The sequence below is a fragment of the Thermobia domestica genome, chromosome 5 (assembly GCF_964235325.1).
Source record: "Thermobia domestica chromosome 5, izTheDome1.hap1.1, whole genome shotgun sequence".
In the NCBI taxonomy this organism is placed as follows: domain Eukaryota; kingdom Metazoa; phylum Arthropoda; class Insecta; order Zygentoma; family Lepismatidae; genus Thermobia; species Thermobia domestica.
The window spans coordinates 293723277-293750279 of NC_137458.1; the positions used below are offsets into that span (position 1 = coordinate 293723277).

Below are 27003 nucleotides of genomic sequence, written 5' to 3' on the forward strand. Positions count from 1 at the left end.
GTATATCCGTCATCCACAGTTTTGTGTATGCTCACTAATGTGTTGAAGCTATGTTATATTGAATTTACGCAATCTACAGTCTGCTTATCCAGGCAATAGAATATTATTTTACAGGATACCTTCTACATTCAGGAAACCACATCAGAAGGATCTGGAAAGCGACATCCTGAACTCCAAAATAAAATAGTCTACAGTTTCCATCATCGTTTGAAGAAGAGGAAGATGGCGATGTGTGTGAGGCTATGACAACTTTAATGTATATTACATGAATTTTTGAATTTATGCATTAGCCTCCCTTTGTAAAATGACACTCTTTCACAAAAATTCTTCCCTCAGATACGTCTTGTTCTGACCTCTATATGTGATTGGTTAATATTGCTTTACGTGTTTACGCAACTAATGTAACGAAGGACACTATTTCCTACTTAAGTAAGGTGCGAACCACACAACCACTTGAATCCTGTGCAATAGTGGATTTACAGACCAATGTGCAAGATCATGTCGTACACAACAGACCAAGAACTGACAAAATATATATAAGCTATAGGTCTGAATTTCTGATTGTTGAATTCTTCAAACTGCAATTTATAGCCATCTATTGCATATGATATTCTTACAAAGAAAAATTAAACTTTTTGTTAGGCAGATTACCTGACGTGAATTTTCAAATTATCACTGGTACTCATACATTAAGCCCAAACCAGCAAGCGACTGAAAAGTAGCAGGGATTTGTATAAATCACGTGACCGACAAACCTATTATTATTACTGCTTTATAGATCCCTCCTCTTCACAATTTCAAATTATTTGAAGGTATAAAAAAATAATATTATATAATTTATTTTACATTTTAACATAAAATGTCAGTAAAGGGTTAATTATGTAATTTTAAACAATTTTACTTTATGTGAAAAATATGCTAATAATCGTGAAAAATATTTGAGAAAGAAAACCGATCTAGGGAAAGAGCATGTGACGCATCCATCTGAAATTGCTCTCTTAACAAATATTGAAAGATGGACTTACCACGTTCTTTTCCTGGGCTCATCATTTACCAAAACTTTAAAAGTGCAAGAACAGCGTTGAAGGATTTTGAAAATTGTGATAAATTCAAATGAATGAGCAAACATGAGCCCTTCCCTTCCTTTAAATTTCTCTTGAAAGTTTTACATCATTAGAAAGAGGAACTGGATTAAGAACCTCAGTGGTCCTAAGCACTTTCGAAGTTTTCCATATTTTTATTTAGGCTATTAGGGGATTTCTCCTCCTTGGCGGAGGTCTACACTCTTTGAGTACTTTTGTTACGCCCAAGAGGAACGGGAATGGGGAATGGCAGAAACTTCATAACGAGGAACTGCATAACTTATATCGTTTATCAAACATTGCTAGGAACATGAAGTCTGAGCCTCAGATGGGCAGGTCATGTAGCCAGAATGGAAGAAAGTAGGAATGCGTTCAAAGTTTAAACTGGAAATCCAATCGGAAAACGTCTATTAGGAAAATCTAGGCACAGATGGGAGGACAATATTAAGATGGATCTCGCAAAAATAAGAGTACAAAGTAGAAACTTGTTCCAGATGGCTAAGGACAGAAGTCAATGGAGAACTTTTGTAAACGTGGCATTGAACCTCTGGGTTCTATAGGCCATGGAGTTAGTTAATTGATTAGTTAATCCACGCCTGTTGAAAACGTATGTGGTGGAAACAATGTCGCAAAATACATAAGAGAACAAACAGTAACATCATTTTTCCTTTGAACCTAGTATCTTTATTTAAATTAGTGATTCAACTATCGTACCAAATTTTCAGAGAACTGAAAGAGTGGAGACGATATGTTTCATATGCTAGCAAATCATGATCTTAATTTGAATTAGCCAACACTTTCAAATTCTTAAGTTATACAGATTGAGACCCGAAAAAATAAAACCAGCCTCTGAATGCAGTATTATTTGTACACGCATTCATTTCACTACTATAGTCTCGAAGCAAGGAATACTTATTTAATTGTATAGTGCCAAATACAGTACACGTTAACTATTTTACACTGAAACATTTAATAGGAATGCCAATTACTCACAAAGCCAATGTTTTTCATTTTACTATCATGTGATCATTCTTATTGGATCGACGACATTCACACAATAGTCAAATAGAACTGAGCAGAGTACAATCAGTTAAGTTGCCCACCTGCTTAATCTAGCCACATATCTGTAGAATCATTTTAATACAAAAATAATAAACTAGAAAACAAAAAAGTATTAAACGTACCTTCATCTTTTGGTCTTGCTTCTTGTCTATATTTTTATCATTTCGTCTGACGAACCTAACAATTATGCTCCTCGAGTCCAACTCTAAATTTTGTGTATTTATAAATGCTTCGATTGCATCATCAACAGAAGAAAAACGAATAAACGCATACCTAAAACGACAATGAACAACAGAGATATAACTAGGTTATATATGAATCATAAACTCATTTTCGCGACTACCTTATCTGTCCTTATGACACTGGATTGTCGAATTTTCGCTTTCTGTCTGCATTCCAAGATGTAAAAGATCCAAAATTAAAACTTTTATTCAGTATCCCTAAATACTTCTAACGTTTTGCTTTTTTGAAAGTGCTGACAAAAAGCGAAAATTCGACAATTCCACATGTCTCATGTCGCAATTGACATCTATAATAACCTAAACAACTACAAAAGCAATGCAAGAATATTATTTCATCATGGTTTTTATACAACTTACTGAAAGTTCTCTAAAGCTAGGTTACCATGCACCAAGAATCTTGTAACTGTCATTAAAAAATCTTGCAACCCCATCTTTCTATTTACTGTTTACACAGTACAACCTTCTGAAAGCAAGAGAGATATCCACCGATGCAACACCGCACTCTAATGGAAAAATAGTGAACCTCCTCATTAAAAACGTGTATTTTGGCGCGCTTCCCCTCCCCGTCCAAAAGAATCCATCGTTTCGGAAGCGGCGCAACTGTTTGTTTCTTTATGTCAGTGGGAGGGCGATAGCAGGTAGCAAACAAGACTACCCAGAAAGTTGCACATGGTTTGGCTCCTTGCAAGATGAAAAAATGGTTGCATGTTCCTTTCAAGACTATGTTATATGGAGAAATACAGGGTGGCCCAAAAGTAGGTATACACCTCCTCACAGATCAAGTATTACATTCTAGTTTATGGGTTTATTTGGTTCGGCTCTTCCGAGCTTAATGTATAAGTAAAAAACATTAAGAACAATTAATAAAGAAACTAATGGATAACAGTAAGAAATGATATAAAATGAGCCGGTTTCTGATGGTTTTTCCCCAGAAATTATTTTATCATTATGATATATATTTTCCTCCAATAAAACTAGCCCCACGGAACACTTGACCCGATTTCGCTCTGGCAGTCAACGTCTTAAAGATAATAAATGATCTCACTTTTCTTAATGCAAATGAAAAACGACCACTTTATACAACATAATAAAATATTTTATTTATATCTGACGATAAATACGTAGCGTTCTTACCTCGTGTACCTCATTTTTTGTGCATAACCTATATCTATCCTGTCAGCAGTTGGATACTTCTCTTTGACAGTCTGTATGCTGACATTCTGGGGCAAGTTTCCAATATATAACCTACAAAAACACAAAACAACAGTTACTTAATAATTTTGTAAAAATATTTCTACACAACATTTAACTACAATTATACAACAGTCCTTTTGGTAGTTTATAGCGCAACATTATATATATATACTAAAATTGTGACTAACATATATATATGTAAAAAGTCGTATATATATGTAAGAAAAATAAAAAAAAAAAATTATATCAGCTTATCCCATGAGTAGTGTAGTTTTTCTCGATGACCGCTGCAATGACGCCATCTGATGAGCAAATAGTGAACGAGACGGCATGTGCCATAGCTGTGTTATATAGGGCACATCATTATGTAGTAGTGTGTAGAACGGGCTACTTCATGTTTTGGAATCGTGACTTGTGTCTGATCATGGCAGTGTCAGAGGAGCACATACAGTATATCATGCTGTATGAATTTCCCCTGAGACATTCAGCCAGCGCAGCGGCATGAAATATCAATGCCGTAAATGATTAGGGTGCAGTGGATTTGAGTTTTGGTTTAGCATCCCTTTCAGCAGCGAGGCTATATCAGACGTGAACCTACAATTTAACGTAGAATCCTAACCACATGAGCTCCCGGCGGGAATCGAACTTGGGTCTCCCACGCTAAAGACGTGTACGCTAACCGCTTAGCCACGAGGGGGCTCCCATGGTGCTGTGGATATGCAGAAGTGTCAGTGGTAGTTCCAGAGGTTTCAGCCTGGAGACACCAAACACATCGATAGGGCACGAGAAGAGAGATCTTTGTGTTGGACAAGGATGCTCTGTGAACAGCGGTGGAGCCTAATCCAATGCAAACTCTTGAAGAATAATCAGCGAACTCCATGTCAATCATTCGTTCTTTCATCATCATCTACAGAACCCTGCTCACAAGACTCAAAGGTGAGCCATTTTTGGACAGAATGGTGACAGGAGATGAAAAGTAGGTTCTTTACCATAACATTACACGTAAATGTCTGTTGGTACCTAAAAGGAGGCCGCATGATATGTGCCCAAATAGGACCCCAACCTCCTTTTACAGGAAGAGAAATTTCGAGATTTAATTCTAGGATTCAACTGGGAGAGTGGAAATGCTTTCATGGTATTTCTTAAAGAAAGAAACGCAGAACTCGCAAAAATTTCGTGGTCCGAAAAGGAACTGTTTCACATGAACAGAAGGTGACAGGCTAGACCTCTGTTAATGATCACAGATTCACTTCCACTGAAATTATCCTACTAGATAACAGGGATCAACATTAATTACTGCCTGATGACGATATGTGAAAGAATTTATACAACTAGAAGCGTTTCCGCCTGCTAATGGCAAGCTACATGTGTAATTGACTGCATTGGCATAGTTGAACTATGAGTAACTACATACTTATTCATTAAGTTAATGTTATAAGACATTGAGTGTACATAAAAGTTCGTTGATAAATCAGTAGACGAAGCTCAGTGGATTGAGCTCCACGCTCCCTTCGTCTTGATCCCTTAGAACTCGTGATCTCGGTGGGTTATCTGCGTATTACTTGATGCAAAAACTAGGCATAACATTTTTTGTCGAATCACCACTTGTTCGCATTCGAACGCTATTCTTTACGAACATCTTTATATAGCTCCAAACACACTTACGTGTAGGGGTCTATCGTTTCTGCTGATGGTGTATCTTCTTCTTTTGAAACCTTCTTCTCCACTGATAATTTGCCGGTCCCGAATTTAATTTCTTCTAGATCTTTTATTACTTTCTCCGGAACAGCATCTTCAGACAGCTGTACAAAACAAAACCTATAAAACAAAATTGAATTATATTAGGAAACCAGACGCTTTAGATTTACATTAAACAATCAGTGTCCACTCATTAGTTCTCACATGGACTTCGTATCACGCTACTATTGGCAACATTGTATATTAGCTCAGAGATAGCTGTTGTGCTATTTTTTTACATTTTGGTTTGTTAACAGTAAGAAAATCATGACCATCTGCTACATATAGAATACAGATCATAAATTAATTCTGATAAATTCACTCATGTCTTTATTTCTGGCTTTTTTATTAAATGAATAACTAATCACGACTAATGCACCTAGCCAGCAGAAATAGGCTAGAATAACTGATAAATGAAATAATTAGTGGAATAATAAATACAAGGACGCAAAAGAACATCGATGGAACACGCATGTAGTATGATATCTTCATACTATGAAGTGCAGATTAGACCATCTACAATGAAGATAGTGGTTTGGATTCCAGGACTGAGTGCTCTACTTCCACGCTATTATGCGTTTTCTGATGCACATTACGAGGGTATCAAATTCAGTTAGAGATATAATGCAACGAAAGTCTAACCCAGATTTCTTAAAAACTAACAAAGTATATTTTACAAGTTACAGAGAACCTTTCTTATTTGTTAACGAAAAATGTTATCGTGTTTATTTATGCACTCTAACAGTTCATAGTAAAGATGTTTACGTATGAAAATTAGTTAGCCAACTACTTTACTCACGTTTCCAACTATATATGGTGTAAAGGACGAATTTCGAAACAATTTTATATCAAATGCAACAAAATTATAACGTTTAAATCGAGAAATACCGAGAGTCGTTGAAACTTAAAAGAGTGGGTATTCTAAATACGTGCAATTTTGAAAGCAAAGAATATATGCCATATGCAGTTTAATAACAGTCCTACACATTTCATCACTCACGGAATATACATATAGCACTTCTAAAGAAAACCAACAAACTTTGTTCACATTCTAGTTGCAACAAAAACGCAAGAAAATGTATCTCTCATTTCGCAGAGGCACTCTCAGTTATTCTATGGGCGTGCAAAAGTTGTCGAAAACATCTTTGGCTTTCTCCCAGTCCTCTTCACTGAAAATCTGTTAACTAGTTTCTTCTGTAACTTCGAACTGTTTTTGCACAACTTCCGACTCCCCGTTAAGGTATGTATTATTATATTCCTTTAAATTAACCACCTTGCCTATCCTAAGCTGCATCCTATGCTCCTAATTTTAATTCACCTACGTATTTTGGTCACATTAAATCATATCGGGTGTTTTAAAAAAAGGTGCCCACAGACCATATACAATTATTCTAAGGTCAAAGTAAAGTGAAAATGCTATATAATGGTATAACCTCCAGGGCCTTCCTTCAGACCAAATATTTGCGAATGTGGCAACGTTGTACAGAAATGTTGGGTCATAGCATTGACTTGCAAATCCATCAAACAGTTATTAACTATTCTCTCTAAATGTCAGTTAAAGCAGGTAGACGTTGAGACTAACCTAATTTATTAGCATCAGTACAAATTGTATAAATGAATAGAAAAAAACAAAAAAAAAAAAACAAAAAAAAACAGTGTGATTGGTTAACAGAGAACAAAACACATATACAAAAAATTGCTAAAGATGAGACTTTTCTTGAAGTACTGTATAACTTGTACCGTGTTAATAGATGGAGTTAGCAGTAATATCTACCCGATTTAACTGCCATCTACCGAGAATTGATGAACTAGTACAACTATGCGGCTAATTGTTCAAAGTTTATCTACGATGATGTCATATCATCAAATTTGATTGGCTCTACCGCCTATTGGATGTCCCGGAGTGTGCCTAGGTATACTATTACATATTTTCTTTTTACCTTGACCTGTAGAATAGTAGTATGTAGTCCATAGGCGCCACTCTTAGAACACCCCTTACATTGAAAATAGTCCATACTACATTCTGAAAAATTTCCGTACAAAAAAACTGGAGTGTGTTTTTGTCTTCTAAAATAATTCTATTTTCTTCAAGCAGGTACGCATCTTGTCAATCGAAAGGTGAAGCAACTTATCCAAAAGTACGAAAGACAGAGTACTTTATTCTGGTCATGAAAAGCAATAACAACGAAAATGGACATGTAATGTGTTAACTACACATATTTTCAAATTCTTGCAAAGATTCGCACCCGAAACTACTAAATTCTTTTACCTCTATCGACGGTGAATGTACAAGTAGAATGATTCTCAATTGATTTTGTGCAATTCTCGAGATAGGTGCCCAGAATAGGTTTAAAGGCTTTACTAGACTAATTAATTTCCTTCTTTCCCACATGCTGACTTCAAAAACGTTTTGTGTCTCGGAAACTGTTACTACCAACTGACAAATTTGAAGTTAGAAATATGCATCGATTTGTCTCGGCAGAAAGAACAAATAATCTAGCTTAGTGTTTTCTAGGTACGAGAGTTCCGAATTTATGAATAGCTTGAGCTAGATAAACTAAGTTAAATGCTAAACTTATATGCTCTATATTTTACCAACTAATTTTACTATTAAGTATTCGTTATAAATTTTCTAGTTAATACGGTCACTATAAACACTACCAGTTAATAGTTTTCAGTTTCAAAATACGCTTATTATGCTGCATTTTAATGCCAGCGAGCCATCAAAGTTGGCCAGTTTCACGAAGATCCAATGGTAGCCAATACAGACAGGTTCCATTATCGACACACATTTGTAGGCTGCGAAAAACCAGCACCACTAATCTTCTGAGGGTTTGTTTTCCATAAACAAACAAACAAATAAATAAATAAACAAATAAATAAAAAGTCTAATATACAGGGTAAGAACAAAATAATTTTAAAAATCCTCCAGAATAACAAGTTAATTAAAATACAAAATACAGTTTTTGAAGTGCCGCAGTCCGAAAACTACCACGCAATTTAATCTGTTCCACACATTATAGATTATATGGAAAGCAGAACATGTTCTATCAAGATATCCGCGTTCACGAACCCTTATCGTACTTACACAATACATTTTAAAGATAGGACAGGATATCAGAATATTTTTAGCACATAGATCGTATGTTTGCATAATAGCTGAAGATGTTAAATCAAACAAAGTATGAGACACTATATATTTTAAACATCAGTTGGAGGGCCGCAATGAGGCATATTAAGAGCTCATGCCATGTGAGTTTGACAATCCCTAGGATATTTTGTTTAGCGAAGTTTTTATCCATAATAATTTTGTCATTTCTCAAATTATAATTCCACAGGTATGTTCTATTTTTTTTTTTTTTCCCTTTGATGAGTAACAATTAAATATCATCTTCACAATTTTTATTTTATTTATGACAACTTTAGTCTATTTTCAATCTTATGCAAAGAAAAGCTTTCCGATGTTATATAAAGACACTCTTGCCTAACATTCTAGAACCATCTTCTGCCTTACACTTCACAAATCACAAAACATATTCCAAGAAACACGTAAGTTTGTCTTACCTGTGGAACCTCACAAGCTCAGGTAACAAGCCTATGTACAAAGTATGGTAAATTAGAATGATCACTGATAAAGATAAGTTACATCTTAAACTGATAATTACTGTACTACATGATTGATTCATTACAAATTTAACACTTCAAACGCTTTAACATATCGGTTTCTTTAGTCATTAATTTAGTCACATCTTTCTGTAAAATTCTGAGTTTTCAAAAATACCTGCTCTACTCAATTATATAATTAAATTGATCATTAACAGAGTCAAAAGCTATGATCAACTCAAGAATATTGGAAAAATGAAATGAAATCTTTAAGTTTTACGTCCCACGGTTATGCCGATTAGGCTAAAGGAGACGGTGATGATGAGAGATGAGTGCAATGGTTGAATGAAGAAAGTGGGAGGAAACGAAAGAACCCCGAGAAAACCCACAAGCACGGTGTTTGTCCACCACAAAGTCCACACGGTGCGAGCTGGGATCGAACCAGGGACCCCAAGCACCGGAGGTGAACGCTCTACCACTGAGCCACCGCGCCCCCTCAAGAATACTGGAGTGAACGCCATAAATTTTAAAGCCGTACCCTAAGGGGGGATTACTGCTTCAATATTTTCATATTTCATTGCTTTAAACTGTAAGTTGCCATTTACTGCAATTAGAATTTATTGTTCTTCTCAAAGTTCTGTTGAAAAGCTATTAGCACTAGAAGACAAAATTTCGGGAATTTCTGGTGGTCTTAGGTGTACTACTACTAAGATTATTTTTCATTCTCTAGGTCTTGCGCTACCTGAATTTGAAACCAGAATTTGTCTTCAGCGGTTTAGTTATTTGTGAATTTCTGACAATGCTGAATAATAATAAAAAATAAAGATATATACTCTGGACCTCGGACTACTCAATCTGACACCAGAATTTGCCCATTTCTAACCGTTCTGAAGTTTATATAAGGTTACAATTATGACAGACACCAAAAACTAATGACATCGTAATCACACAAACTTAAAAACTGTAAATGTGCGTTTTCGTAAAAACACTTCATCGAACAGGGGAAGGGGAAGGAAAAGTGAAAAAAAAAAAAAAAAAAAAAACAACTAATCAACATTAAAAAAATTGAAGCACTGTGATATGTGCTATGTTAAAAATTCCGAGATTTCTAGCTCGATTTCAAGAACTATCATCTATTCAATGTTCGGAAAGTTTCTTAAAAAATATTTCCTGTAATTTTTTATTTAAAGCTATACTCTTACTCGGGGACCTAGTATTACCAGGCATGAGTATAAAAAATACCCTATTTCCCTACTTTATATATCAAAAGGTATGAATTGTGTATTACAACTTTCAAACCTTCAAAATACTAGATACAAATTTACACAGAGTATTCATATTTGAGTTATTCTGTAAACGAATAAAACTACAGTTTACAATTTTGCATTGTATAAACTATGCTACATTATGGAGGACAGATTGAGATATGTTACTTCTATCCCTGAAAGTATGCAACTTCGGTCAAGCGGCACACATCTACACGGTGATCGATCTTCTTCCATATTTAACAAAACATATCTACAGTTGTTGTTTACAATGCATGCTATCCGCTCATGAAGATCATGCCGTGGTGCGGGTAACAGAGTGCATAAACTGGATTTTCAATAACCCCTAAAAAGAAAGAAATCGCATGGCCTTATCCAATGAACGGAATATAGCCCTGGGGAAGAAAACTATTGAATAGATTGATGCATTCCTACGAAAACGAGGGGTGGGAATGCTCCGAATTATCGGTAACTCTTAATCGTATCAGTAACCGGAACTATTTTAATAATATAGAAAGTACTTAAAACATATTATCGCATCACCATGGACCGATTATGTTTAATTTCTTATTTCAATTCTCCACGATTAATACCGATAATCAAAATAATTACATTTCAAAAAATAGTATTGATGTCAGTCCGCTGTATGAAGTAAATCTGGAAAATTCATTACGACGAAAGGGAATACTAGTCATTGTGGCACACCACGTGCCGCCCCACACGGACATGAGGAATTAGATACTTAACAATCTTATAAATCTGCTGGTGAAAGCGGGCAACAGATCATTCCATCTCATCTCACTGTTTCGTCAACTAGTTTGAACTAAAGAATTGCAGTATTTTCAAATCTTTCTACGTAAGTTTTGTGCCTGATAATATATAGCTAATTGAAAAGGGTCATCACCTTATCAAAACATTTAAGTTAATCATGGGACGAAAATCTGGAATATTTAGTTTCATTTTTGATAAGTAATGATTAGTACGAGAATCAAGAGATTATACGGAACGAGCTTCGATAACGGATTTAAGGGAACATAAATATACATGCGTAACTTCTACAACCTTGACAGTAACTATCTCAGGGTTCTCCCTTATTTGGCGAGCACAAATTTCCTCTTTTCTAGATTATTCAGATCATGATTTACAAATTTCCAGTCAATATATATATATATTTGGTAGGCGTTTGTGAAGTTAGAGGGGAAAGTAATGGAGTGTTGAACAGCGAAGGATATAGAATGTTTTACTCAGGTAATGAAAGGGCGGTCGTAATGGCGTAGGAATAATTCTTGGAAAGACGCTTAAAGGAGAAGGAAGTGAAAGTAGAATTTATTGATGATAGAGTTATGATGTTAAGACAGAAAGGGAAAATGAAGGATCTAGTGGTGATACAGACATATGCACCGACGACTTCGCATGCAACTGAAGAAGTAGAGGAAAATTATGAGAAAATAGAAGAAATTATAGATGGGGAGAAGAGGGGTGCAAGCGTAATTCTAATGAGAGATTTCAATGCAGTTGTGGGAGAAAAACAGGAAGGTAGTTTCGTAGGCAAATATGGTTTAGGCAAAAGAAATAAAAGGGGAGAGGGACTGGTGAATTTCTGTAGACAGAATTCACTAGTAATTGAGAACACTTGGTTCAATCAGCACAAGAGAAGAAGATATACATGGAAATCACCAATACACGGCGGAAGATATCAGATAGACTATGTTATGATTCAGAACAGGTATCGGAATAGCTTAAAGAACGCGAAGACCCTTCCCGGGGTTGATATTTTCTCTGATCATAATCTTGTGCTGACCGAAGTAGATATTCAACTGAAAAATGTAGGCAGAAGCAAAGTAGGCAAAAAAGTGCTGAATATTGAAAAGTTGAAAAACGAGGAAATAAGAAATCTTTTCGTTGAAAAATTCGAAGAAATATGTTCAAACGAGGAAACGATAGGCGCAGGTAGTAACGCACGGTGGGAACATATTAAACGTTGCTTACAGCAGGCTGCAGAAGAAGCAGTAGGTTACCGCGAACACTAAACGGCTAAGAAACCATGGGTTACAGAGCAGATGTTGCAGAAAATGAGGGAAAGGAAGACGTTTAAACAAGTTGATACAGAAGAGGGTAGGAAGATGTACAGAAAGTTAAATAATGAATTACGAAGAGAAACAGACAGAGCGAGGGAAGAGTTTTACAAAAGAAAATGCGAGGACATAGAAGAATTAGAAAGAGTTGGGAAATACGAGGAAAAGTACAAGGAGGTGAAATCTATGGAATTTAGGAGGAAACAAGGGGGTATTACGATGGCAGTAGAAAATAAGAATGAGAAGATAATCAGCGAGAGAAATGAGGTCATAGGAAGGTGGAAAGAATACGTTGAAGACTTATATGAGAGTAGGGATAGACCGTGTAGCCTAAATGTTGAAGTAGGAAATGAAGTAGGCGAGGATGATAAAGGGTTTAGTATTCTTTGGGATGAGTTTGAAAAAAGCTATATCCGAGATTAGGAATGGAAAGGCAACCGGAATAGATAACATACCAATCGAATTCATTAAAAATATAGGAGACAAGGAAAAGAAAGAATTGTTCCGACTATGCAATAAAATATATGAAACAGGAGGTGGCCAAAAGACTTTCTGAAGACGATCATGATACCGATGGCTAAGAAATCGAACCCAGAAAGATGTGAGGATTATAGAACTATTAATCTCATATCTCATGTAGCTAAAATTCTGCTCTGAATACTGAACAGAAGGTTATATGGAAGAACAAATGAAGAAGATGAGGAGGAGCAGTTCGTGTTCAGAAGAGGTAAGGGCACAAGAGATGCAATTGGATTATTAAGGGCGATCAGTGAAAGATTTATAGAAAGAGGGAAAAAGGTGTATGTTGTATTTATTAATTTAGAAAAGACTTTTGACCGCGTGATCTGGGAACTGTTGTTGGGAGTTCTAACGAAAATAGGGTTGGAATGGAAAAATAGAAGACTCATAAGAAACTTATACATGAACCAACAGGTAAGTGTTAGGATAGGGAAAGAACTGACGGAAGAGAATGCAACTGGAAGGGGAGTACGACAAGAATGCTGCCTCTCGCTAACACTAATGTCTATCTAGAAGAGATAGTGAAAAAGAACCTATATGATGATGACGGCATTTCGGTAGGGGGTAGAATGATTAGATGCATAAGATTTGCAGACGATATGGCGCTTGTTGCAGAATCTGAAAAGAAAATCAATAAAATGTTAGAAAAAATGAGGAAGAGCTTTGAAGAATATGGGATGAAAATAAATGTTAGAAAGACAAAAGCCATGGTGATTAGAACGAAGGGTTCTGTGTCAAATACAAAAGTGGGAGGGAAGCAAATAGAACAAGTGAATAGTTTTCGATATCTGGGTAATACTCTTAGTAATAACATGAAGTGCGAACGTGAAATAAAAGCAAGGATAGGAATGGCGAAAGAAGCCTTTAGGAGGAAGAAAAGTCTGTTTTGTGGGACCTTGAATAAAGAGTTGAGAAAAAGACTCATAAAATGCTTCGTGTGGAGTGTTGTACTGTATGGGGCGGAAACGTGGACATTAGGTAAAAGTGATGAAAAACGACTGGAAGCATTCGAAATGTGGGTGTGGAGAAGGATGGAAAGAATTAGTTGGGTCGAGCGGAAAACAAACGAGTGGGTGTTAGAAATGGTGGGGGAGAAAAGAACACTTTTAGATATTATTAAGAGGAAGAGAAACTGGTTGGGACATTGCCTAAGAAGAAATTGTATTATGAGGGACGTCCTAGAGGGTATGGTGGCGGGAAAGAGTGGGAGGGGGCCAAGAAGAGTACAATTAATGGATGATATTAAAACAGAAAGATCATATGCGAAGACGAAGAAGATAGCGGAGGACCGTGGAGCATGGAAGCTTCTCAGCTGCGGTAAGTGACCTGCCAATATATATATATATATATAACTCTAACTAACTCTATGGCCTATGGAACCCGGAGGTTCAGTGCCGCGTTCACAAAAGCTCTCCACTGACTTCTATCCTTAGCTAATTGCACCCAGTTTCTACTTTGTATTCCTATCTCTGCGAGATCCATATATATGAAGCAACTATATTTTCCCGACAAGGAGGTTTGTCATCTACTATGCATGTACATGTATATAGTGTGTGTGTAAGTAGAGAAGTTTTGCAAAATATACTAATTTATTTTATAAATTATGCCCTACCAAATAAACGGTAAGGCAAAAAGAGAGATGGGTTCTGAGAAGTAAGGATATGTACTTTATATTTCGTGGCTTTTCCAGTCGTGAGAACTCTGTATCTGGACGCTTCATAGCTACGTACCACTCCTTTCCTTTTTAAAACTTTTTCCCGCCTTACTTCTTTCCTTCTCTATTTTATGAAATGTTTGGCGAGAAACTTTTCGCATGAGTGACTATGTTTTCACTATTTTCTGGTAAATAAAATTCATATTATAAAAGAAAATAATGTATTTTATGAGCTCTTTCGCTAAATGCTTTATCTGGAAGGGAAGTGAGATCATTTGATTTCGAGGTTAACGTCCCGTTTCAGCATAGCTACATGAAACACGGACCTATAGTTTAACGTTGTATATGAACCATATGAGGTGCACCAAGCACCAAACCTAGCTATAAAATGCCGAAAGCACGTATAAAAAAGAAAGAAAGATTCAATGACAGAAAAGTAGCTGCGAAACATGAAAGTGGGCAACGCAATGTTGAATTGCAGGGTCACGTGACATTGTACCCAAGCTGAAAGGAGAGAGAAGTTTGGTAGCGAAAGATAAAAGTAACGGGACGGGTAGGTCGATAAGAGCATAGAAGGGGAAGGGAATAGATTATGAGAAATATATAAATGAATGAAGAACTTAATAATACTTTATTATTATTAAGTTATTTAATAATACGAAGTTATAATATTATTAAGAAGAAGTTATTTAATAATACTTTGTATATATCATCTGCCTCTCTTTGTACTTTTTTTAATATTCTTCGTTGTTTTAAAATTTACTAAAATTCAAAAAAATTGGGATGCGCTTAGCGAAGAGACTTAACCGTGAGAAGAAAAATTGGTTGAGATTTAAATGTACTAGCTATCAATGTTCAATACTGTAACACCCTACATGGTTTTGTTTACAAACATCAACCACGTGCGTCTTACTACGGATTACTATAGCTGCAGACGGCGGGTACAATAGCGATATCACTGGTCATATGACAACGAAGGAACACTAGCGCCACCGGTTCACATGAAGCACCTATATAACCGAGAGGATTTCAGTAACAAGCATCAGTCTCCGACTGGTCAAATCCCCTACCTTAGCTTGCAGTGGAGCTTCGAAAGTACCCTACCTAAACCCAAGCCTCTAGCTTGCAGTGGAGCATTAAGTGTCCTACCCGTCCTCACGCAGCTCGCTTTCCGAGACCGTCAGGTCGAAGGGACACAAACATTAGAGAATCTGTTCTTATTTGTAACATACTGTTTTATATTGGAATTTTGTAACAAAATATGGTACTGGGAGAAAATGATTCCGGACTATAATTTGCTCTCTATCTATACCTATACACAAGCAGAACTTTACATGGTAGATGCTTCTGTCTCGGTTTTGAACTGATTACTCCCGTACCGGATGCTATTTTTATTAGCCGGACAGTGAACTTATGAAGATTTTTTTTAAGCACGTGGCTTTATTATGACAGTCTTTTATTATTTTTTTAAAACTATGTATATCTCAAACCACATTCGGCAAAAATGCCTTTCCAGACAATATAACTGCTATGATTGAACAGGGTGATCTTCCTTTAACATCTCACATTTAACCAAATATTCGGGACACACTACTGACGACCGCAATCATTTTTTCTTGTTTTTCGATCGTTTAGCAATACTTTAATCTTGTTCGGCGGAGGAAAAAAAAAAAAAAAAAAACGAGATTACTCCCCATGTATAGTAAAATTGCTCAAACCGTCCCCAGACGGCTACTACAAAGGAAGCGGAACGCCATTGAAGGAAACTGCGTGTTTCTTTGATACATGGGAGGGATAATTCAACATGTCCTTCCAGTTGAGGGTGGCCTGCCAGTTGACCTGCTGAAAAAGAAAGCGATGTTGCAATTTTCACCCTCTTGCTTACTGATTCTTCAGTAGTCTTCACAGAAAGACAGATTTATCTAGTTTTTTCGTTACTTTTGTTTTCATTGAGTCCTCCTCCTTCCGTCTCCTTTAGCTTGAAGGACATAATTGTGGGACGTTAAACTGAAATATTTCATTTAATTTGAATTCAATTGGATATGTTGTAATGAAGAAAAAAAAATCAATCATTAGTTTAATGATATGTGCTTATATTACTCTTAAATATAGCATATTGTTACTATTATGTAACTTCCATAACGATAACACTTGTACGAACCAAACATGTTAAGTAGTTCGCCCCTGTCCCCCCCCTTCCGCAAGGCAGTGCCGCAAAAGCCCGATGAGAAAAAAAAATATAATCTTCCTTTGACACTCCCAGAAATCCGTCCTTGACCGCACCTGTCCATACTATTATACTGAATTCCTTTTCTGATTGTTGTGTTTTATTATTATTATTATTATTATATAATGTATCCATCGATAATAAAAGTTTAGCGATGGCAACAACGTATTACGTTGACACCGAACACGTACCGTTTATGGCTTATTTGGAGTGTTATTTATGAGGGTGGTTAGGGTAGCCGGTTGGGGACCAATTAAACGTCTCGACTATACCTGTAGTATGTCACTTTGGGTTTAGTGCTTCAATTAGAAGTCCAGAATCAGTTAGACTCTCATAATTATAAACAGCTGAAATCTAAATTAGTAGACCTTAGTCGTCTTACATTACCTACCTACAGGGCAGAATTTTAGATATTTCAAATTCAGCAAGGTAAAAATGAATCTATAGATGCATATTTTTAGCATTATTAGCAGCGGTACTAGTTTAGAAGTTTCAGTGGTCATCTTATTCTTATGCTATGTATGAATAACGCACTTATGTTACAGATGTAAGTTATCCCGACGGTTCACTAATTTTGTGGCCACTAACACTGTTAAGCGTTATTTAAGTACCATTAGGATGAATTTCCACACTTCTTCTGGCCCGCCCAATGCCTCTACTTGCACAATATTGCAATTCCATGATCAGTTTTAGAGCAGCGAATCCGGTACATATATTTCCTCCTTCATCATCGCTCACACCATTGAGTGTTCCATTGCAAGAAGAATGGTTTATGACATCTGGGGACGATTAATGGGTTACGAGCCTTATTTCCACAACGAGTAGAAATCGCACCATAAGCTAAAGGTGTATAATAAGATAATCTGAATTTTATTAAGGTGTTTCCATTATTTTGGGATAAAGATGTGGGCCAAACTTGATTCTACAAAGAGCCTGGACAACACCAATTATGCTGAGAACAACGCACTTAATAATTGTATAAATTGCGCTTGGACGCTCATTTAACTCGATAACAAAATTTCCTTGCGTAAAATCCTTCGAACATCCCTTACAACATACATATATATACAGGGGATGGACAAAAATATGGCAACACCTGAAAAATTGCAGATTACCTTTAATGTTAGCGAGTAGGACCACCTTTGGCATGCAAAACGGTCTGCAGTCGACTGGAAATGGAGTAATACAGATTGCGTATGGTTGTTAAACGGATGTTGTACCATTCTTCCGCCAAAACAGTTGCAAGTTGTTGTAGAGACGACGGTGGTGGGTAGCGGGCTCGCACCTTGGTCTCCAAAACTGACCTCAAGGACTCAATGATATTGAGATTTGGAGATAGTAGAGGCCATGGCAAATGTGACACTTCATCTTCGTGCTCATCAAACTAGTCCTGGACGATGTGAGCTGTATGAACAGGGCTCTGTCATCTTGAAATACGGCATTGCCATTTGGGAACAAAGTTTGCACCATGGGATGCAGCTGGTCACTGAAAACGGTTACGTAATCCTTGGCAGTGACATATCCATGCAGGGTGACGATGGATCCGGAAGAATACCAGGATATGGCTGATCAAACCATCACTGAACCACCGCCATGCTTCACTCTTGGTAACAGACAGTCTGTACCGTACGTTTGTGATGGCGTTTTCCACACATAAACTCGGTCAGCAGTAGGAAACAATGCAAAAGAAGACTCATCCGACCAGATAACAGTCTTCCACTGTCCAGTTTTTATGGGCATTGCACCATTGTCTCCGTATAGCAGCATGATCAACAGCCACGAGTGGTTTAGGAATTGCAGATCTGCCATAAATATCCTGCTTGTGGAGTTCCTTTCTGATTATTTTGACACTAACAGGGTTTGTAAGCACTATATTCAGTCCAGCTGTAACTTTTGACGCCGTGGTGATCTTCTGTTTGGTCACAATCCTACCCAATGTGTGTCTGTCTCTGTCACGCAGCACACACTTGCGTCCACACTGGTGCTTCATTAATGCGGGTTTTCTGGAACACTCGTAGGCAGTCACGATCTTCGAGACTGTGCCTCTTGATACAACAAACATTTCGGCTACTTTCGTCACGGAAGCTCCCACCATACGCGCACTCGCAATTTCCCCTTTTTGAAACCGTCGACTCAGACATGATTCACGATAATCTCCACGTACTGGTCGCTGAATTTTAACTGGCCCATCTGTTCGATTGGCCAGTTTGTATATCTTACAGAATGTGCCGGTGACCACACCAGCTCCTACCATTTAGACGTAAATAGTGTTGAAATGGCTACCTCTTTTATACTACATGTTTCCATATTTCTGTCCATCTCTTGTATATACACAAAATACGAAAATCGATTATATGCAAATCTGCTAGTTTTCTTAGTAGACAGCTGTTCGCATAGAATACAGAGTTTTATGAAGCTTTTCGATAAACCAAAAAGGATGGACGAAAAATTACGCATAACCTAATTGTACTTTACCTCTGACTACCGAACACGGAAGGGAATTGCTTTTGCAGATACCGTTAAGTCCACAGATCGCCAAACAGCAAAATGATCAAGGGAGAATATTGAATTCGTACAAAATACGAGTTTCAAGTCATTTTGTTCAGAATATAATATTTAAAATGATTAAATTTTAAGATAATTGATTAAAACTGTTTGAAGCTTTATATTTTACAAAAAAGAATAAGCAATAATAACTGTCGTAAAAAGTTATTTACTGCTCCTAAGAGACTACCACTATAGTAGGAGTTTTATTTGCCAGACCCTTCGCCCCTTGTAGTACTGCATATGTTAAACAAATAAGTGAAAATTTTGAGTTCCTCTTTCAAGTTAATTGCTAACCTTAACTATCTAATGCACGATTTCTCAGGAATTACTGCACAAATTTTCAAGAAATTAACAGTTTCTAGAAGATGAGAATCATATGTTCTAAACGGTTTCCATATTATAACTTTTATTTATTTATTTATTTATTTATTGAAGTCAAATATTACCAGAATTAGAAAGGTGAATATACAGGGTGATTCTTTATAGGGTTTACAAATTCAATCAGTTATAATTCTTTATTGTAACCACATACAGACTTGGTTTATACGTCATTATACTGCAATCCATTAAGGCTCAATGTGTGCACCTGCGGTCATCCTGGACACATCCCAACGAAAGTCATTTCCTGCCAAACAGTAGTCAGCATTTCGGGGGTAACGTCTGCGATGGCAGTTGTGATGCGATGTTTCAGTTCATTAACATTATCAGGTAGGAGGGGTGTACACCTTATCTTTCACAAACCCCACACAAAGCAGTCATGTGGTGTGTAATCTGGAGACCGTAGCGGCCAGACAATTGTTCCACTACGGCCTATCTACTTATCTGGGAAACGCTGATCAAGAAATTCCCTTACGTCTATCAGGTAGTGCGGCGGGGTGCCATCTTGTTGCCACCATAAGCGGCCATCGTAGTCATCTTCATCTAACTGTGGAACAAGGCAGTTTTGGAGCATATCAAGATAGGCGATGCCAGTGATGGTGCTCTCACCAAAAAAGAATGGTCCATACACCTTTGCTCTGGAAACAACGCAAAACATGTTCAATTTGGGGCTGTCACGAACAGCTCCCCGTGTGCATGTGGATTTTCCGTGCTCCAAATACGACAACTGTATATGTTGACTCGGCCAGAAAGGTGAAAAGTTGATTCGCCACTGAATACTACATTGTTCAAGAATGACTCATCACCACTAATGCGATCCAACATGTCGGGTATGTTTATCCGCTTCACTCAGTGCTTGAACCAAGGACAGTCTGTATGGCTTCATGTACAAACGTCTACGGAATACACGCCAAACAATGGTCTGAGGGATACCAGTTTCTTGTTATGCACGTCGTGTAGATTTTCGAGGACTGGGTACAAAACTCTCCCTAACTGCTTCCACCACATCGTCAGTCACGGGTGAGCGCCCTGGAGCCTTTGTGTCGCACAGAACAACCTGTTTCAACAAATGTCTGGTGCCATTTGTATACTGTTGGTCCCCTGGGTGGTTCCTTGCCATATTGTGTGCGAAACTTACGCTTTACACTCCTTGCTAACTTTGTTTCTTCAAACCGAACACGCACTTAGCTCTTTTCGCACCAGTGAAAGTCTCCATTTTCAACGACTGATCGGTAGCGGCGCGTGTGGTCAACTCCGCAACTACTCACTACGTGAGTCAAACTTGAAGTGTTTTGCAATATAATGACATACAAACCAAGTCTGTATGTGGTTCTAATAAAAAATTATAACTAACTGAAGTTGTAAACCCTATAAAGAATCACCCTGTATAGAGTTGAGTTTAATTGGCTGATGAGTAAATCAGAGGGCATTTGTCACCGTCATATAATTATTGAATTTAATACATTTTTACGTCTTCTCCAATTTGAAGTCTCGGAATTACCCACCAATATTATCATCATCTGAATTTAATTTTTAGTTTTATGTTCCACGTTTAGACTACAGGAGACGGATGACTAATGAATGATAATGAATTAGTGGAATGAGAATAAAGGAAAGAACGGTGGCCACTACAAACTCTAGTTGCCAGGGATTGAACCAGGGACTTCTCGCACCAGAGGAGAGCGCTCTACCAGTGAGCCTCCACCCATATGAGTATCAGTTAGTTCAGAAATAAATTAGAATGGAAGTTTTTATGAGAAACTTATTTTATTTATGCGTGCATTAATGTCACATGAAGAAGAAGGAAAAAAAAAACTCCTAAGAGAGGGTTCATTTAAAATTCAATATCCAGATAAAGTTTTGAAGTGCTGAATAATCCTCCGATGTTTATTTTGTTGGAAAATGAGTGAAAGACGGAAATAGACAATGTCAAAACGTCAAAGTGCAAGTGAAAATTTTTATACGAAAAATTTGCATTTCACCATATTTTCAGCATCGGGAATACTAACATTTAAGACAATGATTTGTAGATCGTTAAAATTACGTAGTAACAGTAAAAAGAATCTGGTCTCTGGACTGAAGAGGCTTTGGACTTCTTTCTTGTGCGGTTGCTCTACAAATTGAGCTACCAACGATATGACCAGTTTTTCTGTTTTGGTGCCTTACTTTTTCAAATCTCTAACAACCAGTTATTGGGCAATTTAGCTGAGGAAGTTTCAGCGTAGCATATTATTAGTACCTCAAATAGTAAAATGTCCCTTAGCAAGCGGGAAATTGTTGCTGGACTCCCCCGCCACTCAAAGGACGTATTTTTCCATTGTCTCATTGTTGCCCTGTGCCTTACAGGATGTACGAGATTTAAATATTTTACAACTATTTTGGATGAAGTTTCAAGTACCTTCATCTACATATTTGGAACACACAATACACATACAATAGTTTGGACCTTGTTCAATGACTGAAATTTCAACTCACATCCAGTAAAAATTGACTCACAAATACTTACTACTGAATACTGCATATTGAACGATATGATTACCACTATATTAAAAAAATCACTTTTTTTTTTTTTTTTTTTTTACCACAGCAAAATAATAACTTGCATGAAAGATATTCTGATTATTTTATCACTGAATTTCAACGTCTTCTGAATTTCACTTTCTTTTTCGTATTCATCCTCTTACACACATTTTACTAGGTGTTGCTTATTAGAAAACAAGCCAGCATTATTTAACGCACTCATATTAACGGAGAAAAACAATCACCTTGACGTCGTAGGTATTTGAAAATGAACATTCTTTATCGCTGGGTGGAGATTTTTCACAATATCCCTATTCAATTCAGTGTCTGGAAACCTAATAATTAAGCTCTGGTTCTCAAATATTTTGTAATACTGATTTTGCACTTCTAACGCCTTTTCTGCTGCCTGTCTATTCCAGGGTCGTGATGTATATGATTGCGACATAGGTTTCTTTCGACCCCGCTTCGCTACAGTCTCTTGAGTAGATTCACTATACATTTGATTTTGAACGTCCACATGATTTGTACAGCTACTGTTATTCCACGGCTGCGGACACGGATAGTTTTGCTGCATCTGCATATTATTTTGATGAGGCATGCTCTGGAAAAACACCAAAAAGTAAGTTAAAACAAGTCGCTTTTGTAAATGGTTGCATCATGTAAAAAAAAATAAATAAATAAAATAAAATTTAAAAAAATACATAAATACATTTTATAACGAATTATTCTTACTTAAGAAAAGCATTTCTGACAATGTCATTTAAGGGAAAGTAAAATGTCAAAAATGTTTAAATCACAACACATTTTGCTTAATAAAACATTTACACACACACATTTCACAATTATGTAATACTCACGAAACAGTTGCATAGTTCATTTTGCATTTCAATATGGAGTCAACTTCTAATCACAATTTATGTTCTACTTATATAAAATTTCTTCACACATGTTTCATTCAGAATATTACTCTTTTCATCTTCTTTATTTCGAATATGTATTCCGTCCTCTTGTATAAAGACTCCCAAATAATGAAAATAAAATTTCCTTATAGTGAAAATTTCTCTTGTGCATGTTTCATTACGACAGAATATACTTTTACCTTTTAATTTTGAACCAATTAACAGCTGAACACTACATTGGTAAATAGAGAACATTTTATTTTTCCTGTATTTATCATTATGTGCCGTATTTATACATTATACGAGTATACACCTTGTATTATGTGCGTGTATTTTATATACTTATCTATATATTATAGTATTGGCGGAAATTAGTACAGCCACGTTTCATTATATATTGTAATACTGGAATTTTCTTATAGTCCTAAAAAAATTTTCATATTATTTCACCAAGAATCCAATCTTGCTGATCATGTCTCTTCAAATATAGTGAAAAGATTATTTTACACATTAATACTTGTATTACAGTTTACAAGTGCATAACATACACATGCTGTTCGCAATTACATTATTTTCTTTTCCTAATATTTCCGCATCATTTTGTAATTGTGTGCATCTAATGAAACAGTAATGAACACTGTTATGTATGGAAGGAACATAGATTTTTGTTTAGAGCTCATCTTCTCATGATTTCATTCTACTGACATAAATGATATCTATCCATGAATAATAATAATAATAATAATAATAATAATAATAAATAATCCAATATGTTCAATCGTATTTGACCAGTGAAGATATTTTGCTTTTTCTACTTACTGTATTGTTAATAGCTCACAACTTGTAAAGAAATATATACACTTATGCAATGTAATTAGCATGCAGAGATTTCTTTTTATTTATTATTTTTCTGTTATTTGTTTGAATCCGCGGAAAGCTTTCGAAACTCATGGGTATTTTCCTCCGCTGGATTTGAAGATGCGGGAGAAATCATTAGTTACTGATGGTACTTTTAAAAATAAGTAGCTGAATGCACCTAATAATATACACCTTGGATAAGTTTTACGTGCGGAAGAAACTCTTCCTATCGCGTCTTTGTTTGTTCTTGCCAAGTAAGCCAATGCTGTCAGAATATGTTTTGCTTTCTGTGATCAATTTCACCCTTAATTAGTGATTTTTCTTTTTTTTTTCCGAAATATGAATAACTGGTTCTAAATATTAGAGAAGAATTCTCTATGATATCCGATTATACCAGACCAATTCTTGTTTAGATTCTCCTGGTCGAACTTTAGAGCAGATTTCTTTGTAAGAACGTGATATGCTTCAAAAACAATTATATCATTTTTATTTCAACAGTATGCAAAACTGCACTTTTCAGTATCATGTTCGTATCCCATAAAGGTTTCGCCAATCCTGATAATTTTTCCCGTGAAAACTACATGTTAAAAATCCTCAGTTTAGGCCTTCATGCATATTATCCACTTCGTTTCTATTCACTCCAGCGTACACCAAAATCCCATTAATCCCATTTTTAATTGTATGTCTTCTGTTAACTCCAAAAATAATGAATATACAGGGTTTCAAAACAACACCGACAACGTTTGGGAGGTGATTCCTGACACCAACATAAGACGGAAAGTATAGACCAACCTGGGTGCACAAATGCTTCCTTTCGGAGATATAGGCTGCCGAAAACATGAAAAAAATGAACTTCAAAGCTCCATAGCTCTAAAACTATGGGACCTATCGCAGTTGGGTCAAGACTTCACTTAGGAACTAGTATGTGCCCTAACCAAATATCCAAGTTTCAGAATCCTGTGGTACTTAAATAATTTTTCCAGGGGTAGTTGGGGAGTACTTCAGATTATATGCCGCAGCGCAACTGCCTCTATAAAAATTGTTACAGAAGTACGGCAGGATTCGGAAACATGTATTTTTGGATAGCGCACATATTAGTTCCTAAGTGAAGTCTTGACCCGACTACGATAGATCTCATAGTTTTGGAGTTATGGAGCTTTGAAGCTCATTTTTTCATGTTTCCGGCAGCCTATAACTCCGAAAGGAAGCATTTGTGCACCCAAATTGGTCTATACTTTTCGTCTCATCTTGGTGTCAGGAATCACCTACCAAACGTTGTCGGTGTTGTTTTGAAACACCCTGTATATGTATACACACTTTCTGGCTTCAAATATTCAGCTATTATTATTATTATTAGCCACACTATGAGCAAAAAGAAGATAGTTTAACATTGTATTCCAACGCAAAACTAAATTTCTATTACATTTCAAGGCCTGACGAAACATCTATCTTATAACCATAGTTCGATACAACAGTATTGTTACTTGTACTATGAAACATGAACTAATGAGAACTTGAAATATCAGGCAAGCATTTACTTTATCAACTGATTCTGACTATCTATTGCCTCAACATTTTAAATAATTACTTTTCTTGTACAAATGAAGTTAAATTATTCGAGTTATTGAATCTCTCACTTGGTATATTGCTTTTATATAAATTTTATTTATTTATTTATTTATTTTTAAATCTTCTAATTAAGATAATAAATGCAATCCTTCTCTAATTTTAGAAAATTTATTTATTTATTTAGATTCAGGTAATATTGATGTACATTATACATTGGTTCGAAAGGAAGAAAGAAAAACAAAACTTTGGTTTCTTCTTTATCAGCTTTCGTTCTATGGAAAAGTTTCACTGTTTTATCAACTGTTGAAGCAATTCTGAAGATTGATGATTACTTCGAGTTTATCTTGTTAGTCTTTTCAATACTAGGAATAAGTAAATATTCTCTGGAGAGTAGCTTTTTTTAAAAAAAATGTTCTATGGATAACGCTTATATGGATTATACTGTAAATACTTAATTCTCTTTTGCAATCATGGCTGAATATTTTCATCGAAATCACAAAGAATTACATTTATTCACATACATATATAGCGAAGACTGTTTTATTGCTTTTGCATTCTCCATGCGTATTAAGATGATATTATACATGCTGATGCTTTGATTGGTGTATTTTTCAACTTACTGTGTAAACGTAATGCTAACTTCGTCGTTCCAAATGTACTACTTTCATATAATTTCGGATTATTCTCTATATACGTATCTATTCACTGAGATTCTGATCTGTACCATTTCTATTACTTTCCGATTATTCTCTGTATACGTATCTATTCACTGAGATTCTGATCTGTACCATTTCTATTAATTTCCGATTATTCTCTGTATACATATCTATTCACTGAGATTCTGATCTGTACCATTTCTATTACTTTCCGATTATTCTCTGTATACATATCTATTCACTGAGATTCTGATCTGTACCATTTCTATTAATTTCCGTTTATTCTCTGTATAAGTATCTATTCACTGAGATTCTGATCTATACCATTTCTATTAATTTCCGATTATTCTCTGTATACATATCTACTTACTGAGATTCTGATCTGTACCATTTCTATTAATTTCCGATTATTCTCTGTATACATATCTATTCACTGAGATTCTGATCTGTACCATTTCTATTAATTTCCGTTTATACTCTGTATACATATCTATTCACTGAGATTCTGATCTGCACCATTTCTATTAATTTCCGATTATTCTCTGTATACGTATTTATTTACTGAGATTCTGATCTGTACCATTTCTATTAATTTCCGATTATTCTCTGTATACGTATCTATTCACTGAGATTCTGATTTATAAGATTTTTATTAATTTCGGATTATTCTCTGTATACGTATCTATTCACTGAGATTCTGATCTGTACCATTTCTATTAATTTCCGATTATTCTCTGCATACGTATCTATTCACTGAGATTCTGATCTGTACCATTTCTATTAATTTCTGATTATTCTCTATATACGTATCTATTCACTGAGATTCTGATCTGTACCATTTCTATTAATTTCGGATTATTCTCTATATACATATCTATTCACTGAGATTCTGATCTGCACTATTTCTATCAACTGG

At 35.9% G+C, this 27003-nt stretch overlaps 1 protein-coding gene across 13 annotated transcripts in view; it reads right to left on the reverse strand.

The window, feature by feature from the left end:
* LOC145686704 (uncharacterized) overlaps positions 1-27003 on the reverse strand; it is a 101827-nt gene that overhangs the window by 13057 nt on the left and 61767 nt on the right. For all 13 annotated transcript variants that reach the window (XM_081760260.1, XM_081760263.1, XM_081760259.1 and 10 more), the window contains 4 exons: positions 22351-22706; positions 5246-5398; positions 3521-3631; positions 2267-2417 (listed from right to left, as the gene is read on the reverse strand). In XM_081760260.1, coding sequence (XP_081616386.1) covers positions 2267-2417; positions 3521-3631; positions 5246-5398; positions 22351-22706 — 771 coding nt within the window. The remainder of the gene's footprint in view (positions 1-2266; positions 2418-3520; positions 3632-5245; positions 5399-22350; positions 22707-27003) is intronic.